At 40.1% G+C, this 17,732-nt stretch overlaps 1 protein-coding gene across 1 annotated transcript; it reads left to right on the top strand.

The window, feature by feature from the left end:
- Positions 1-14,702: 14,702 nt before the first annotated feature.
- LOC311292722 (uncharacterized protein) lies at positions 14,703-16,396 on the top strand. Its single transcript, XM_084412507.1, has 2 exons — positions 14,703-14,727; positions 15,276-16,396. Exon 2 carries the CDS (start codon positions 15,323-15,325, stop codon positions 16,205-16,207), a length of 885 nt encoding a protein of 294 aa, XP_084268633.1. The 5' UTR covers positions 14,703-14,727; positions 15,276-15,322; the 3' UTR covers positions 16,208-16,396.
- Positions 16,397-17,732: the final 1,336 nt, after the last annotated feature.

The following is a 17,732-nucleotide window of genomic DNA, read 5'->3' as shown; positions in this document are numbered from 1 at the left end:
TTGAGCTTTTACAAAGTAATAACTTATATTGTTCATGAACGTGTTTCCATAATAATAGTCATAAGTGGATACAGTAAACACATAACACAGTTCAACATGGAGATAGATGGGAATAAAAACTACTACCTACTACTACCACTGTGGTGTGGTGTGGCGCGTGGTGTGGTGTGGCGCAATGGATAAGACACATGCCTTTGGTGTGAGAGACCCGGGTTCGAATCCACTGTGAGACACCAATGTGTCCCTGAGCAAGACACTTAACCCTAGTTGCTCCAGAGGCGTGCGACCTCTGACAAATATAGCAATTGTAAGTCGCTTTGGATAAAAGCGTCAGCTAAATGAATAAATGTAAATGTAAATGTACCCCCATTTTTTCCCCTCACACATAAGTGTGTTATTTACTCAATTGCCTTTCCTTTCACATATTTTAAATTACTTGCAGATTTAAAACTTTATTACCTCTGAAGACATTATGATTGTAAACAAAAGATTTGTGCGGCTGATGCTCCTTGGGTTATGACCAGCTCGTGCTCGTGCAAGCGTGCGTGTGCGTGTGGTCCGTGAGCGTGCACACCTCTGGTTGCAGTTTCGCTTGCCGCCAGAGGGGGCGTAGTTCTGCGAAAACTCATACTCTTGCGCAATGCACCTTTAAGTGTAATATAATGTTTTTTTTTTTTTTTTGTAAGATTAATGTTAAGTGTGAGATTTAGTAGTGATTCATGTTTTATTATGCTAATTTAGAAGAATTTCTGTTAATGTTGGCTTTAGGATAGTTACCATCATGGTGACAAGTGGTGCATGCAGCTTGATTTGAGAGCAAATAGTCCCTTTATATTGTTGCGCTCATACAGCAAGTGCTTCTGTGTAACATACTATTGCTAATATGTTAGCAAATTAGTATGTTGGCAGATTAGCTTTTTAAAGCTAACTAAGTTTATACTAATAAAAGTGTTCACATTGAGATTACATGAAAGTTTTAAGTTAATTGTATGAATTAATGTACTCATACATTTTAATTGTTCTTAACTTGAAATGTTTAAGTACAAAATAAAAATCTGCTAGTTCTGCTTATTAAACTTTGAATTTCAGAACTTAAAAAAATTTGAGGCAATTGATTGCTTATTCGGGTTTACAGTGTACTTCATAGATTTAAGTTATATTAACTGAATGGAATTAGTACTATTAACTTTATTTACCCAAGTTATCTTAACAATAAGTTATTGAGTTACTTGGACACAAATCAAATATTTTTTTATGCTTAAATTTTTTGAGTTAATAAACTTAAATGATTTAAGGCAATCGGTTTCCTCAAACGGTTTGAGTTGAACTAACTCATCAGGTTTTACAGTGTAGCTCATGGACAGCTCCTACTCACGCTCTCCGTCTCTGCAAGATTCGGAAGGGAATGATTCAGATTTCTCTTGGCACAGCTACTAGAAAACAGGCAGGTTGCTCACGTCACATCTACGTCGTCAAGTTCAGTTTGAGGCTGCGCAGTACGCTCAGCCATCAGGAAGTGAGTGCTTCTAATTGACTTCACTTTTCTCAGTTGAAGTCTATGGGGTCGCTGTGTCCCTTTCTTTTCCTGTCTATGGCATAGAGCCTGTTGCGACAAGAACAGTCCTCCATAGGCTATAGTCCGTCCCACTTAACAACGTTCCGACCAGGATGCAGCCCCTGAATTGGGACACAGCTAGTAGGCAGGAGTTACTCCAACAGTACTCCAACGGGTAATGGTTACAACAGTTCTTGAGTCACACCACTACACTGAATATAGTTTATTCACTATAAATGCTTTAGACATGTAAAACATCTGCGTTTCACATCATTATTGGGTGCTTTCATAATAGAATTGCATGTATGTGACATCATTGTGTGATTATGTAAATTAATTGGTTGGAATAGTTTTTTTTTAACCGGTTCATTGAAACAAACTGTCCGAAAGACCCAGTTTGTGGAAAAGATTTGGACTTCCCATCACTAACTGTGACATGATGTGCATACCCAACATATGAATCAGTGGGAGGGGCTAAAGAGGCAATGATGTAGAACAAGCGTGCCACACAAGCCCTGAAAAGTGAAGCCAAAACGTCTCGATCGCCCCCCGGTGACTGGTCCTAGTATAGGTCATAAGCCCCGCCTCCCCATGTTATTCAACGGGACGTGAGACCAACTAAACAATTAAATTACACTTCAAATATCTGAATATCAAATAGTTTCTTTCATTTGCTGTCGTTTTTATCATGCTGATGTAAGTTCAAGTGTCTGTTTCAAAAATAAGTTGGTTTGAGAGCTTGATTTTTAAATAAATGCTGTTTTTGGAGTAATGAGAAAGTTTTGATTTCTGAAACTTATTGGATATTTTTATAGTACAATAACCTCTTAAAGGTATTTCGGAGTGGCTAGCAATATCAAGTTAGCTTGGAAAACATGAGATCCCACCTTCCTTTCAGAGCGCTCTCCAAAGCCACGCCTTCTTTAAAACACACGAATGCACACAGTAGAGTCTGGAAAGCTTCATGAGAGAAACGCATAAATGTGAGTCTGAGGACTTGAACAGCTCCTCCTGGTAGAACATCAAGGGTTGCTATCTCGTAATTACGGTTACGACATGGCGTGAACGCAGCATAAGCTTGTTGTTTTGGTTCAGGAGAAACTGTAAAGGCTGTTGTTGTTTGTTTGTGGCTCTCGGTGACTGACATCTGTCTACAACTCTGCATAGCCTTATTCGGACTGAATGCAATGATTGGATGACCATTTTTTGGTTCTGAGACTTAAACAGAAAATACATATTTTAAAATTTAGGTCACTCCTATTATTGATTTCTACCAGGATGTGAAGAGAGTTTTATCCAGTATAACAAAAGTGTTTATAAAACAAATGGCCTATCCTTCCTTTAAATGTCAAAAGGTCAAGGAAAATGTGATTTCTCTGTTAATGATTAACTTATCAGCCACAAATTCCTAATTATTTTGTAAAATCTGAAACAAGCTGTGCTCAGCATAGATTTTGGTGCTTTGTGGCAGATCAGATGCTCTTTTTGACCATTATTCCTCATGACTTTGTGAAAGTGTGGCTATAGTGGCTTGTTTTTAAATGTGTCATCTGTGACAATGTTTCTACAGTGGCAAAAGATGTCCTGCAACGCAGACTGCCTAAATGCACTGCAAAAAATGTGCACAGTCTCAAGCTTTTGAGTAATTAAAAGTCTATTTTACACTAATACAGGCTCATTAAAAGAATCAGGCACTGATAAGACATTTACAACTACAATAGAATAAAATAGGTTGCTTACAACAAATTAATCAAAATAGAAAATAATAGATATAAAAGAAAAGGCAACATTTTTGCATAGGCAAAATAGGCCTTATTGTGCACTCAAAATAACCCCTTGCACACATAATGTGGCACAATTACAACACCATACAAACACAAAATATCAAGACCACGAATCATCACCAAGAGTCATTTCTCCATCATCGGTTCACAAAACGTGTATAATATTTCCAACAATCTCTCTAAATTAGGTTATTTTGCTGACTGGTAATTCTGAAGTAAAATGGCTCACTGAGATAAAGCTGTTTAATGCAGTGTAGTTATTAGAAGAGCACTATTTAGAACCGACTTCTAGTGAGATAATACACACAACTGTATTATCAATAATTATAAGAGCAATGTCCAGCTTTACAAATTTCTGTTCATATAGGCTTCATCTGTAGTTTTAACTTTTATAACACTGACATGCTGGCTCAGACATACAGGACAGTCTGTGTTCACCATTCAGGGTGCTTTACTACTTTAATACCTGCAAGCAGCACCCCAATGATGCAAAATGAGCCTTTTAACTCTTCCCCGCCATAGGCCTTTTTCACAGACTGTGATGATGTGTTTTAACAGTCATGAGCATCGTAAGTCCTGCAAAGTTTTTTTTTATAAAAAAAAAAAAAATTGTATGTACATTTATAAAACTTTGTATTATATTACCTTTGCATCAAATTACAAAAAACTAGTTAACGCTGCTGTGAAGGTTTCTAATACAGTGGCTGGGAGTGATGGTAAAATGTACATATTTCTCTCTTTTGATTGCCGCTATCAGTCTCTCTCTCTATTTTTTTCTCTTTTGAAAGTTGTGAAAACACTGTTGTGGAGTTTTTCTTTTGCTTTTTGAGCAAATGGGAACACATATATTTAAAAAAATATATATAATTAAATATAAAAGAAAAATATATTTCATGTCTCTTACCACATTACAACAACACTAACGCTTAGATGTCGACGGAAGTAAAAAATATATGTATCTTTTTTGTTTTAATTATTGAACAACATGTCATGTACAAACAACATGGTAACAAAAATATATCATTACAATATGAAAGTAGGATCAGGTGTAAAAGTGCAAGAAGAAGAAGAAGAAGAAGAAGAAGAAGAAGAAGAAGAAGAAGAAGAGATTAAAAAGGGGGGCTAGGCTTTAAAGTCCCTGTAAAGGCAATTCTACAAAAAAATTCTAAACACATTATAAGTGCTAGAAATGTATTGCTAAAACATGTTACAAAGACTGAGAACTGTGAAGTACTAAATTGTGGAGTTAGACCGTTTAACAGTTTTTCACCCTTGCTGTGAGCCGGATTTTTTGGGCGGGGCTAAAACGGGGGCTCGATGACGCACTGCGACCCCCTGAGCTTGATTGGGCCCCTACTTGATGACGCACGGAGTCACTAAGCCTATCGCTCAATCGCGAGTTACTATCAGACAGCCTACAGTTTGCTAGCTACTATGCCCACGGCTCTGGCTATGCCTTCGTCATGTAAATGCGTATTCCCTGGATGCAATCACTTAGAAAACAGATCGGTGTCCTTATTTAAATTTCCGAAAAATGATCATATCAAGAAGAGGTGGATTTATCTTGTGAAGAGCTAACGTTACCTTGATGGAGAGCTGATGATCACCACCACACCCGCCTCTGTAGAGATCAGGATAGTTTACTTTCGTTGGAGACAACTGGAATTCACTGATAATCCGCTGTTACTGGTGAATGGGGCCGAACCGACTATCTCCCGCTGTCCGCTTCGGCCTTCATCCTCCCGTCGCGCCGACATGCACGAGCTGTGCGCGAGTCATATTTCCCGCGAGTGGGCGTGGTTTCAGCGCAGCCAGCGGACACGCCCCCAGCGTTTGAGAGCTGAGACTACTGCTCATTTTTTCGAGATTTTGATAGCTTATTTTATTTACTTGGCGGCTTTTTTAATCATTGAAATTGGGCTGGGTGGCTAATAACACATTTTTCGGTGGTATGACAAACTCAGAACACATACTTAATTTTGACTTTACAGGGACTTTAAGTCTATAATCTTTTATTAAACCAGTCATGAATATCAAGACATAAAGCCTCTACATACTGTACATACAATACAATGAAAAAACTAAATGATCAGTAGGTTCAGCATTATCACAAAATACACAATTACTAGTTTCAATTCCTATTTTTTTTTTTTTTTTTTAAATACAAATTCACTGGATGGATATACACCATTTAAATGTTTTAAATGGATTTCCTTATTTTTGGGAATTGATTGGAATTTTAAGTAATTTGTTCATAACTTGTGAATAATTTTTTTGAGAAGAACTATAAAAATCAAGTTTCTATAGGATCCCATAGGCCGGGAATAAAATGTTATCAAACGTATTTCTGATACTTTTGTTTGGAAGTTTAGTTTCTTTGAAATCGCAACCTTCAACTAAAAGTAATGGGAGACACCAGGTGGGGGGATTATGAATTGAAAGATATCCTTTGATTAAACATATGCTAGTGTTGGGGATAGCTTTAATCATGGAACTGAATGTGTTCTGAGTCTGACTACAGGTTATATCACACTTGAGACAGAAACTCTCATGTGATATAAACCATCCTCTGCTGACTAAATGAAGCAGGAGCAGATATCTGTCAGGGTCCCGCCCTTTGTTTATGTTTGCCATGTGCTCCTCTTGTCCTGCCTCTTTCCGTTACAACTCCCCCTTGCTTAGTCCACGTCTTGTCCTCGTTTCACTAATTGTGCTCACCTGATCCTCATGTGCTCTGGTCCCTTTATATTGTGCCTCTTTCCCTCATGTCTTTGCTGGTTTGTTTTGTGTGCTTTGTGGTGTAGTCTTGTTTGCTTGCCTTTGTATGGTTAAACATAGTTCCTGTTAGTTGAGTATTTGATGGTTTAGCAGTACACTGTTAGATAAATCTGTAGAAATTACAGTATTACTGGCAGCTACTTGCCAGTAACTTACTGTAGATTTAAATTGATGTTATTTACTGGCAACAATTTGTTCAAAATTAAATGAACATTAAACATTAACAAGTCTTTATCTTTACAGAATAAAACTAAAATAACAGCCTCATGCAAAGCATTCTGGGAACCAAAATCTGAAGGAAAAACAGAAAAAGGTTGATGAAGATTTCTGGTTCCCAGAATGCTTTGCATTAGATTGTTATTTTATAGTTTTATTCCGTAAAGACAAAGACTTGTTAATGTTTAATGTTCATTTAACTTTGAACAAACTGTTGCCAGTAAATAGCATAAATTTAAATCTACAGTAAGTTACTGGCAAGTAGCTGCATAACTACAGCAAATTTTTTACAGTGTAGTGTATCCTTTTGCTTTTTCTTTCAAGTCTTGTTAGTTAGGTTTAGTTTTTTCTCTTTTAGTTTTATTTCTTCTCTAGGTTATCTTCTCCAGTTTCTAGTTCCCTATAAGTGTTTTTTTTTTTTTTTTTTTGATTGCAAGGTCCATTAGTTTTATTCCTAGCTCTTTTCTTTTCCTTTCTAGTTTTTTTTTTCCTGTTTTAGTTTTTCTTTATTTACCCATTTAATTATACTCTTGTGCCTTGTCTGTTTATCTTGTCTTCTCTTGTTATTTGTGAGTCTTGTGTTTGTTCATGCCCTGCCTTGCATCCTGAGATTTACTGGCCATTGACCCCCACTATCTGACAGCTAGACTGTAACCCCTTTCACACTGAAGAGATCATCAAGCCTTCGGTTCCTTGCGTTCCTGTTTGTGTTCCACACCATCATCCCACCTGGTGCTGCCTCTTCCTCTGCAGTCTTCAAGCTCTTCGTCACCCCAGTTCTGGTTTCAGTGATCATCCTTCCTGCCTGTCGTCGTGTCATCTGCCCTGCCCTACTGTTTGAACTGTTTCACACCTCACTCTCCTTGTGCCCTGTCTACAGTATTGTTAATAAAACTTCCCTTCACGTTCATTCTGCATCTGGGTCCTCTCTCTTGCAGAACCTGACAATACCGTTCTCCATCCAGTCCTTTTTATACAGTGATTTGTTTCTTATTGTCATATATCTTTTATTCCATATTGGGGTTTTGTGTGGTGTAAAATTATGGTTGTAAGAGCTTCCAGTGCAACAAGACTTGCTGATGAAACTGGGATAGTTTGATAGACGCTGTGGAGTGAAATCACATCTAAGTAAAAATTCGATCCCTCCCACTTTTTAAAACAATTCTCTGGGGATATGAAACAAAAAGTTATTGTTATTAAGAAAAGATTTTTATTAACCAGTTAATTTTAGGATTCCATTTATGAAATCAAAGCCAATGGCTTGTAGACCTCCATCTTTGAAATCTTTAGTCAACTCTGCTCTTTTAATGTAATTAACTTGCTTTCTTCAGATATAATCAAAATTAACCTGATTCATTTTTTAATCACTTTATTTGGTATCGCTAATGAGTATCCAGGGTAGATACAGCTTGATAAACTCCATTTTGGTTAAAAAAAAATATTCCCAATAAATGAATACTGTATATCTCATTATCATAAGTTTGGATTGGCATTTATTAATTACTTTCCACAGATTCACATTTTCACATTCAATAAAATCTTTGTAAAGATATATTCCTAATATTTCACTGTGGATTTTATAGGGATGTTTAGGCCTCGGTTAACTGACATTGATGAGTTGGCATTAACTCACACTATGAAATGACTATTTAAAAACTGTGACAAATGGCTTGTTTTTCATTCTTTTTCTATGTGTCATCTGACAATACAGATTCAAAACAAAAGTTGTAAAACAAAAGGTAGCCTATTTCCCACTGAAAACAAAAACTGAATATGAAACGAGATAAATTATCTCTGTAATTCAGTTTTGTTTAATTTGTTCATCTGTTTTTTAGCATGCAAATGTACAGTTATTGCTATCTGTTCAAACTTGATATACTGAGACTTGGTCACCATTTCTTTAGGACACACAATTGAAAATATATTTGAATATATATTTGAAAATATATTTTGATATACTTGGCTCCTTTAGTTAAAGAATGTCTCTTTCAAAATTCACATGTTCTACATACAGTAGATTCGATTTTTTTGTGAGATTAATAACCCTGAGATTATTTACTCTTAATGGAATTCAGGGAAATTCCATGTTCCTCTGACTTTTTAAATGGTTTTATATGTCTGTGCTTTACTGATCAGATGCAAGTGATTCACACAAATGTTTTATAAATTTGTTATAGGAGCCAGTATTATGCATTTGCATTCATATGTATACTATATATGATTGAATTGCTATCAATTTGTATTAAATTGTCTTTTAGGAAGTGAAATTATTTGAGTCAATAAACTGAAACTCCTGATCATGTTTTTTTTTTTTTTTTTTTTTTTTTTTTTTATCTAAAAAATGCTGTGCTTAAGCATACAAATGTCTGTGGTAGATCAGATGACAATTTACTGTATTGTTCAGGACTTTCCATAAAATTGATAATGCTGTGTCATCTGTCTACACTAAAAAAAAAATTATATGATCAATAAATTAGGACAACACATGTTTTTCAACTCATCAAAATAGTTGAAACTCATCAATTTTCAACTTTTTTTTATACGTTATACAAGATTCAACTCATTCTTTAAGTCAGTTTAATGTAATTTAAGTTGAAATGATTTAAACATCAAGTTGACTGTAGCCTACTTAAAAATTTAAGGCAGCAACTTTTTTTTACAGTAAAACTGAAAAAAATTAAGAAATGAGACTTTAATTTTATGATGATTTTAATTCCTTTTTTATGTAAAGCACTTTGAATTACCATTGTGCATTAAGTGTGCTATATAAATATACTTGCCTATGTATATCTACCTATTTGATTTTTTTAACTTTCTAATCACTTTTGGCCTTGGAAAACATACATGGCTTGGTTTCAGTCAAATGGATTTGCATTGACAATGAGTGATGTCAGCGTACTTCTTATGTACTTATGGGACAGGTAAGAACATTCCCGTGTTCCCATTGGCAAAAAGGATGACACATTTTAAGGGTGAATGAAACAAAAAATCATCAAATGTGAGATAAAACGTACTCGGTTACTAACGTAACCTCGGTTATCTCTAGTAGAGGGAACGAGTACTGCGTAAGAGTATCTCGCAGTACTCGTTCGTACTAAGATACGCAGTACTCGTTCCCTCTACTAGAGAGAACCGAGGTTACGTTAGTAAACGAGTATGTTCTCTTACGAGAGGTCTCTCGTACTGCGTAAGAGTATTTTACGCTAGGGGACCCAATGCAAGACGCCGTGCGTGCTGAGATCTGACACCAAAGACCCAAGGGCGAAAGCCCGGGGTTCATATAGTGCACAATCACCCAGGAAACTCACAGGGAGTCCGGGAAGAGGGAGGGGCGAAGCCGCACTCTTCCGCGTATAGCAGCGTCGCTTAGACGCGAATTACATCATACAGACAGGGCGGGGTACGGCCTGAACTGATGGGGAAATGTGGGTCTTACACAGTTTGCCCAAAACACATCTTTGTGCTGTTTTTTTTTTTTTTTTTTTTTACACTGTCGATCATTGAGCCGAGCTCAGTAGACACAGCATTCTGAACTGATAGCATCAGGACAGACAATACTGGTTATCTAGACCGACAGCAGCCTGGCCTGCAGGGCGGGAACCTCTAGGTTGTAAAACCTTATAAATGTAGACGGGGAGGCCCAGCCTGCCGCCATACATATATCTTGCAAGGCAATCCCACTTGACCAAGCCCACGATGAAGCCATGCTTCTCGTGGAGTGCGCTCTGACACCCAACGGGCATTGCATGCCCTTGGAAGCGTACGCTAGCGCAATAGCGTCAACTATCCATCTGGATAGGCTCTGTTTCGACGCGGCTAGTCCCTTAGAACGCCCGCTGAACGAAACAAAAAGCTGCTCTGTCTGTCTGAAAACAGACGAGCGAGACACATAAGCTCTTAATGCCCTGACTGGGCAGAGGAGGCTCGCGTCTCCTTCCTCATCAGGGACCGGTAGGGCTGACAGGGAAATGACCTGTGCCCTAAATGGTGTGTTGAGGGATTTTGGAACATAACCATGCTTAGGTTTGAGTATAACTCTTGAGTCATTAGGCCCAAATTCCATGCACGTCGCACTCACTGAGAGGGCGTGTAAGTCCCCTATGCGCTTCACTGAAGCGAGAGCCAGAAGAAACACTGTCTTGAAAGACAGGTGTTTCAGATCAATCGTCTGTAAAGGCTCAAATGGGCCACCTTTCATGGCTTCCAGTACCGTAGAAAGGTCCCATACAGGGACTGAAGGAGGTCTGGGAGGATTCAGTCTCTTAGCCCCTCTAAGGAAGCGGATGACTAAATCGTTCCTTCCTATTGACTGACCAAGCGTTGTTCTCGAGAACGCTGCTATAGCCGCCACATAAACTTTGAGCGTGGAAGGGGTCCTGCCCTTATCCAACAGCTCTTGTAGGAAGGAGAGCACCTCCATCACCCCACAGTCTGTGGGTGACACACCACGGGCTGTGCACCAGCCCGAGAACACTGACCATTTCGAGGAGTAGAGACGTCTCGTAGACGGAGCTCTAGCCTGCGTGATCGTGTTTAACACTCCGCTTGGGAGTTCAGCGGGTACCCGTTGATGGCCCAAACATGAAGGGACCACAACTCTGGGTGAGGATGCCAAATCGAGCCGTGGGCCTGAGAGAGGAGGTCTCTCCTCACTGGCACTGGCCACGGGGCAGTGCTCGCTAGCTGCATCATAACTGGGAACCAAGGTTGGTTTTTCCAGAACGGTGCTACGAGCAGTACTGAGCATCCTTCTTCCCTGATCCGCTCTATCACCTGAGGCAGGAGAGAGACGGGGGGAAAAGCATAGAGCGGGCGGCGGGGCCAGTGGCGTAGCAAGTCAGTCCCGGGCCCATATGCAAAATAAATTTTACGGGCCCCCCCGCCCACAAGTACATCGAAGATATAGATATAGGCTAGACGTTCATATATAGACGTTCACTGTAGTGTATCAAGAAAATACCATACTAAACAATACCATAAAAAACACACTCTACCCAACAATTTTTCACAACCAGAACGGAACAAAAACAAATCTAAAACAACCAAGGCACTGCCAATGTCAATAATAAACTAGGCCTACTGATCTTGGCACGGCGGCCCAAAATGTAAAAACATAAAACTACTCACTCATTTTAGTTGCATTCACCGGGCCTTTCTTTCGGCAAATTCATCCACGATGTCAACAGTAACAGGGACCTTCGACATCGTTGTCATTTACACTAGGTTTGCACAAAATAACGGTCTATTTTGGGTACTTTTTGTGTCGCGACTATAACTTCTCCACCCTCCTTTTTCTCTTTAATGCCCCACTTTTATGTTTGTATTTTTCCATCCTTTAATGTTCAATTAGCTAGCCGATAGTAACCTCTCACTCTGTGTTTTCTTTTTTTAATTTGGCGCGGCGATGTAGTGTGCGTCATATAAAAAATGACAGCGTAGTTCTTCTACGTCAGCTGCGGGGTGCAAAAAAAAAAAGCACACCTTAAATGTCGGAGAAAGTAGACATTAGGGAGAAACAAGAAATTACTACAGATGACAAGCATACAAAAAATAATGAAATATATTTATTGTGGCCAAGAATTTAAAATTAATTTCCTCGTTTTAATTAAAAGATCCTCATGGGCGGGCCCCCTATTGGCCCGGGCCCATTTGCACGTGCATACCCTGCATGCCCTGACGCTACGCCACTGGGCGGGGCCATACATGAGCCAGCGCGTCCCTGCTCTTGGAGAAAAATTCCAGACAGTGAGCGTTTTCTTGAAACGCAAACAGGTCTACTTCCGCTCTGCCGAATTTCTTCCACAGCAGTTGGACTGTCTGTGGGTGTAGAGACCATTCGCCTGCCAGAACATTGCTCCTGGACAGTCTGTCTGGTCCTATGTTTAGGAGCCCTGTCACGTGCGCTGCTCTCAGCGAGCGCAGGTTGCGAAGAACGGTCTGCCCTCGAGCAGCGCTCCCCATCCCGAGGTGGATGCGTCCGTAGACACCACCCTCACTCTCGAGAAAGTCCCCAGGCTTACACCTGATTGGTACCAGTCGTTTGCTTTCCAAGGTTTCAGAGCTGCGATGCACTTCTGATCGACCTTGAGACGAAGCAGACCGGAGGTCCACGCTCGGCGTGGCACTCGTGCTTTCAGCCAGAACTGCAGTGGGCGCATGCGGAGCAAGCCCAGCTGAAGCACTGATGATGCTGAGGCCATGAGACCTAGCATCTTCTGAAATTTCTTGAGCGGGACAGATGCGCTGCAGCGGAAAGAGCTTGCTGTGCGCTGAATGTCTACTGTGCGCTGTGGTGATAGCCGTGCTATCATGGACAGCGAGTCCAGCTCTGTGCCCAGGAAAGATATCATCTGACTGGGGGACAGAGAGCTCTTCGCCCAATTGACTCTGAGACCCAAATTCTCGAGGTGATCGAGTAAAATGGTCGTGTGCTCTGTGAGCTCTGAGCGAGATTGAGCTAGAATCAGCCAATCGTCCAAATAGTTCAGTACTCGCATGCCCCGCAGTCTGAGGGGTGTGAGCGCTGCATCCATGCACATCGTAAATGTACGGGGTGCTAGGGATAAGCCGAACGGCAGGACTGTGTACTGATATGCCTGGCCCTCGAAGGCGAAACTCAAAAACCGCCTGTGACGTGACGCTATCTGTATTTGAAAATACGCGTCTTTCAGATCTATTGACACAAACCAATCTCCTCGGCGAATCTGCGCGAGGATATTTCTGGTAGTGAGCATTCTGAACTGTCGCTTCACAAGCACTCTGTTCAGTTGCCTTAGATCTAGTATGGGTCTGAGACCCCCGTCTTTTTTCGGCACCAGGAAGTATCTGCTGTATAGCCCTCCTTCGCTCTGAACTTGAGAGAGAGGCTCTATGGCCCCTTTGCTCAATAGTTTCGCAACTTCGGCTCGAAGTAAATGTGCTACTTCTGTTTTCACCGTGGTCTCGACGCGCGCCGTATAGCGGCGAGGGCGTCGGCGAAACTGCAGCGAATAGCCTCCGTCCAGCACCCACTTCGAAACCCCGGGCAGCTTCGCCCATGCGTCTGCATGAATAGCTAGGGGTTGAATACGAAGCGCGCTCCATTTGCTCAGCGACGGAGAAGCTTCGGTGTGCTGTAACATAAGCATCGCGCTCATGACATTTGAGGCAGGGGGCGCGCTGATAACAGCGGGCAGATTGCCCGCGCTCGACTCCTCTGCGGTGGTCAACCGAGAGGGGGAGGGCTGGGCGAGTCCCGTAAGAACTGTCATGTCTGTGTGTGGATGTGGCCGCAGGATAGCGGGCACATTTACCACACTGAAAACATTGTCCGCTTGAGTGAAGCGAATGCACGTTGATTTCGTTTTTACAGAAACCTTGAGACATGCAGAACGTAGTGTTTGTGGGCACTGGGTAGTGGGCACATTTGCCACGTTTAATGCGCAATCGATCTGAGTCGATTTTATGTGCGCGAGCCCTGTGTGACAGGCTGTGCTTGTGTGTAGGAATGGGCACTGGGCAGTGGGCATTTTTTCTACACATAAAACACCATCGGCCGTGGCCGGGACACCAGAAAATACGCTCTCTTGGGGATTTATCTGGGTAGCTGTGAAAACGGCATTTGTGCGCAGGCAAGCGGGCAATGGAACCGGCTTGTTGGCTGCAGAAAACACTGGACCAGTCACATTTTCTGGAACTGGACGAGCGATGAGCTTTGGTGGAAGTCCGGCCGCAGCGGGACTCGAGCACCGTCGTTTTCCTAGGTGTGCTAGGACGACTTCGGGGCCTCGGGCTTTACCACAATCCTAGACCGCGGGGCACGCGGGGCGGCGGCTGGATGAGCGAGAGCACCGTCATCACCTGTGTTCACTCATCAGTATCACATCACCTGTTGTCATGTCGTCATCTGTCTAATCATCTTGTGTATATTAAGTTCCTTCGGTTCAGTATTCAGTTGTCGGTTATTGTTGAGTGTTAGTGTATGTTTGAGCACACGCTCACTGTTTCGAGTTTTGCCTTTGTAAATAAACTATAGACAGAGTATTTTCGTATATCGTGGATCATCTTTCTTTCACCACCCGTCTGACGTTACAGAATCACTATATATTTTGTTTTGATTTTGCACATTGAATTAGCATTGATATTGCATCCTTGTTTCTTACTTTTCAACATGAGTTGTGGAAATGTATTTTGTTAACCTTTTCACAACTATTTAGGATTTGATTATTGAACCATTGAAACAGCAACTGAAATTACTTCAACCACATTTCATTGTTGATGGTCAGTCATGTGCCAGCTGGGTTGAGAAATAAGTTGGTTAATGATGAAATAACAAGGGGGTGGAGGAGAAGCTGGTTATAGGATAAATAAGAGATCCTTCATCTGTCTTCTACAACACATCCAGGTCCTCTACTGGTAAGGTGGTAATGTATTGATCGGAATTGAATCACATTTGACTTGAGCTGAATAATGGCACTATTGCCTTCTGTTGAGATGCTTTTATAACTGAATTTATGTTTTGTTTTTTTTTTTTTACTTTTCTTTGACATTGACATAACATTGACATTGTTATGGAACTGAAATGAACTAAACTGAACTGAATAATGACACTGTTGTCTTCTGTATAGCAAATTGAAGTTATTTCATAATGTATCATTTTTTTCAACATTAACACTGTTTGTTGTTTATTAATCTGAAGCTGAGGTGCTATATACTGTAAATAAGTGTGACTTGACTTGATCTGAACATATTTATTATAACAAAAATTTAACATTTAGTATTTTCCTACCTTGAGTTACTTTGAAGAAAATATATTAATATATGTAAATTGTAAATATTGTCATTGCATTAAAACTTCTGAAGTTCTTGTATAAGAAATATTATGCATGTATACAGAATTTATATAGTTTTCATATTGCTGCATAAAGCAATAAATAATTAAAGTTCCCTTTCTTTTTTTGCAGAAAGTTAACCTACTTCCTAAGTGCCGAAAAATTCTGAAGAAACTAAAATGGCAAATGAACATCTAATAACAAAGCTCGGTGTTTCAACCTCTAAGGACGATGAGGAAATACTTGGAGCTCAAGATTATCAGCTCATCAATGTTGACCTCAGTGGAGGTACTGCTAAAAACCGGGTCTTTCTTTGGTACAAGAAAGAGTGTGGCATGAGACCTGTGACCAGGATTCAGTTTTCATTCTTAGATGAAATGAGCAAAGGTCTTGATAGCGCTGGGTATGAGAAGATCGACAAGAATCTGAATACATCTGGTGGCCAGCACATCAATCTGTGGTACTTCTACGGCAACACTGAATTTGACATTCCTATTGTGAACCTCGAGGTGAGCAAAGATGCCAAAGAAGAGACTGCTCTTCTGCAAGACGGCTGGGAGAGACTGGGCTGTGAACTGAACCGTGGTGCGACGAATAACCTCATGTACCTGTGGGTGAAGAGAGAGAAGCCGAGCTACATCAGTGAGATTGCAGCGACTTCTGACTTCACTTCTGACAAGCAAAAGTTTGATCTGGGCTTCACTCGTGTGGATGAAGACACCAATCGTGGTGCTGGTGGAGACTATGTCTACCTGTGGTATCGGCGCACAACCGATAAGAGCAAAGCTCTCACTGCTCTTAATGTATCCACTGACTTCCAGGAGAATGTAAGGATTCATAATGAAGGCTTCAAAAAGGTCAGTGTAAATCTCAATTCCAAAACCAATGGAAACGATGTCTACGTATGGCACCTGAACGAAGGATGTGAATCGCAGATCAAAGTCATGGTTCTGCTGATCAACTCTGACGCCTGTCAGGTGTATCAGAAAGCTGGTGTCAACTTTATTAACAAAAATCTCAACGAGGGCAACAAAGGCCAGAAAATGTACATAGCATACCAATAGCGCTCAAGCTTAAATAATCAAATTTGTGCCACTATATGGCAACTATAAGCACAATCATTGAAAATCGTAATATGTTATTTAAAAGCATATTGTCACTGAGAGTTTTGTAATACACCCAACCACACACAATTCAAGTGGCTTTTGTGATTTTGTTATAATTCATTATGAAATAAAGCATTTTTAACCACAACAAATGTTTGGTGAGGTTTTTACATTTGTGTGCCTGTCTTTGGAACAAACAATGTCAATATGCACTGTTCACTCATAATATATATGCAGTAAAAATGGATTGGTTAGCACTTACTAAGGAGGACCTTTTAGCTTATTATGTAAGTACAGCCAAATGCTTGAATGATATTCATTTACCAAGGGATGCAATGATGTGTAGTGATGTTAACTGTAAAGATGTAAATCATCAGAGGGATATCTGCTCAATGTATAATGATATAGTTAATGTCTTGCATGGTTGTAGTAAGCCATTTTTTAAATCGAAGGGGATAATGAATAAGACTAGGCCTGGATGGAGTAAATATGTAGCTAAATATCAAGCTGAAGCCCAGAAAGCTTATAAATTATGGGTGACGGCAGGTAGACCCAGGCAAGGGCCGGAGCTTCAGCATAAGAAGTCTACAAATGCAAGATATAAGTATGCTATTCGTTTTATTTGCAAAAATTAGCAAATTTTAAGGGCTGATTCTATGACTAAAGCTCCTAAATCATAATATCACTGACTTTTGGAAAGAAGTCAGAACTCTCAATAGTTGCAGAGTGTCTCTTCCTTGTACTTTAGATGGAGTTTCTGGGGCAGAGAATATTGCGGAATTATGGAGACAACATTATTGTAGTCTTTTTAATTGCATCCAAAATGAATATGATGGGGGCGATCACCAAGTTAATGATCCAGTAGTGACTATGTCACATGAGGTGGATCAAGCTATAAGCAAATTACCTCAAAATAAAGCTAGCGGCTTAGATAATATTTATGTTGAACATCTTAAATATGGAAGTAAGAGGATAGCCCCTTTATTAGCTGTTTGTCTTACTGGCTTTTTGATTCACAGTGTGTTACCAGATTCAATGTTGTCTGTCTTATTATTACCAGTTATTAAAAACAAAGCTGGAATGGTGGGTAACTTAGATAATTATAGTAGCTTTAGCTTTAGCTAGTATTTTGTCTAAAGTCTTGGAAAAAATCTTGTTGGATAGGTTAAATGTGTTTATTAATTCTACAGACAACCAGTTTGGATTTAAGGCTAAACATGGTACTGATCTTTGCATCTATGCATTAAAGGAAATTGTAAATAAGTATAGAGATAAAAATTCATCAGTTTTTATGTGTTTCATTGATGCATCTAAAGCTTTTGATCGGGTTAACCATGCTAAGCTATTTTTTAAAATGAGACAAAGAGGGGTACCAGAATACATTGTGAAAATCTTGGCCTATTGGTATGCCCACCAGTTGATGCGAGTTAAATGGGGCAATAAGGTCTCTGCCCCTTTTGGGGTCAGTAACGGTGTGAGACAA

This window comes from Rutilus rutilus (assembly GCF_951802725.1).
Source record: "Rutilus rutilus genome assembly, chromosome: 1".
In the NCBI taxonomy this organism is placed as follows: domain Eukaryota; kingdom Metazoa; phylum Chordata; class Actinopteri; order Cypriniformes; family Leuciscidae; genus Rutilus; species Rutilus rutilus.
Note: the sequence above shows the minus strand (reverse complement) of the source record. Positions and strands in the feature narration are given on the sequence as shown.

Bases quoted from the DNA above. Each gene is read 5' to 3' on its own strand.
- LOC311292722 (XM_084412507.1), top strand. From the start codon at position 15,323: ATGGCAAATGAACATCTAATAACAAAGCTCGGTGTTTCAACCTCTAAG.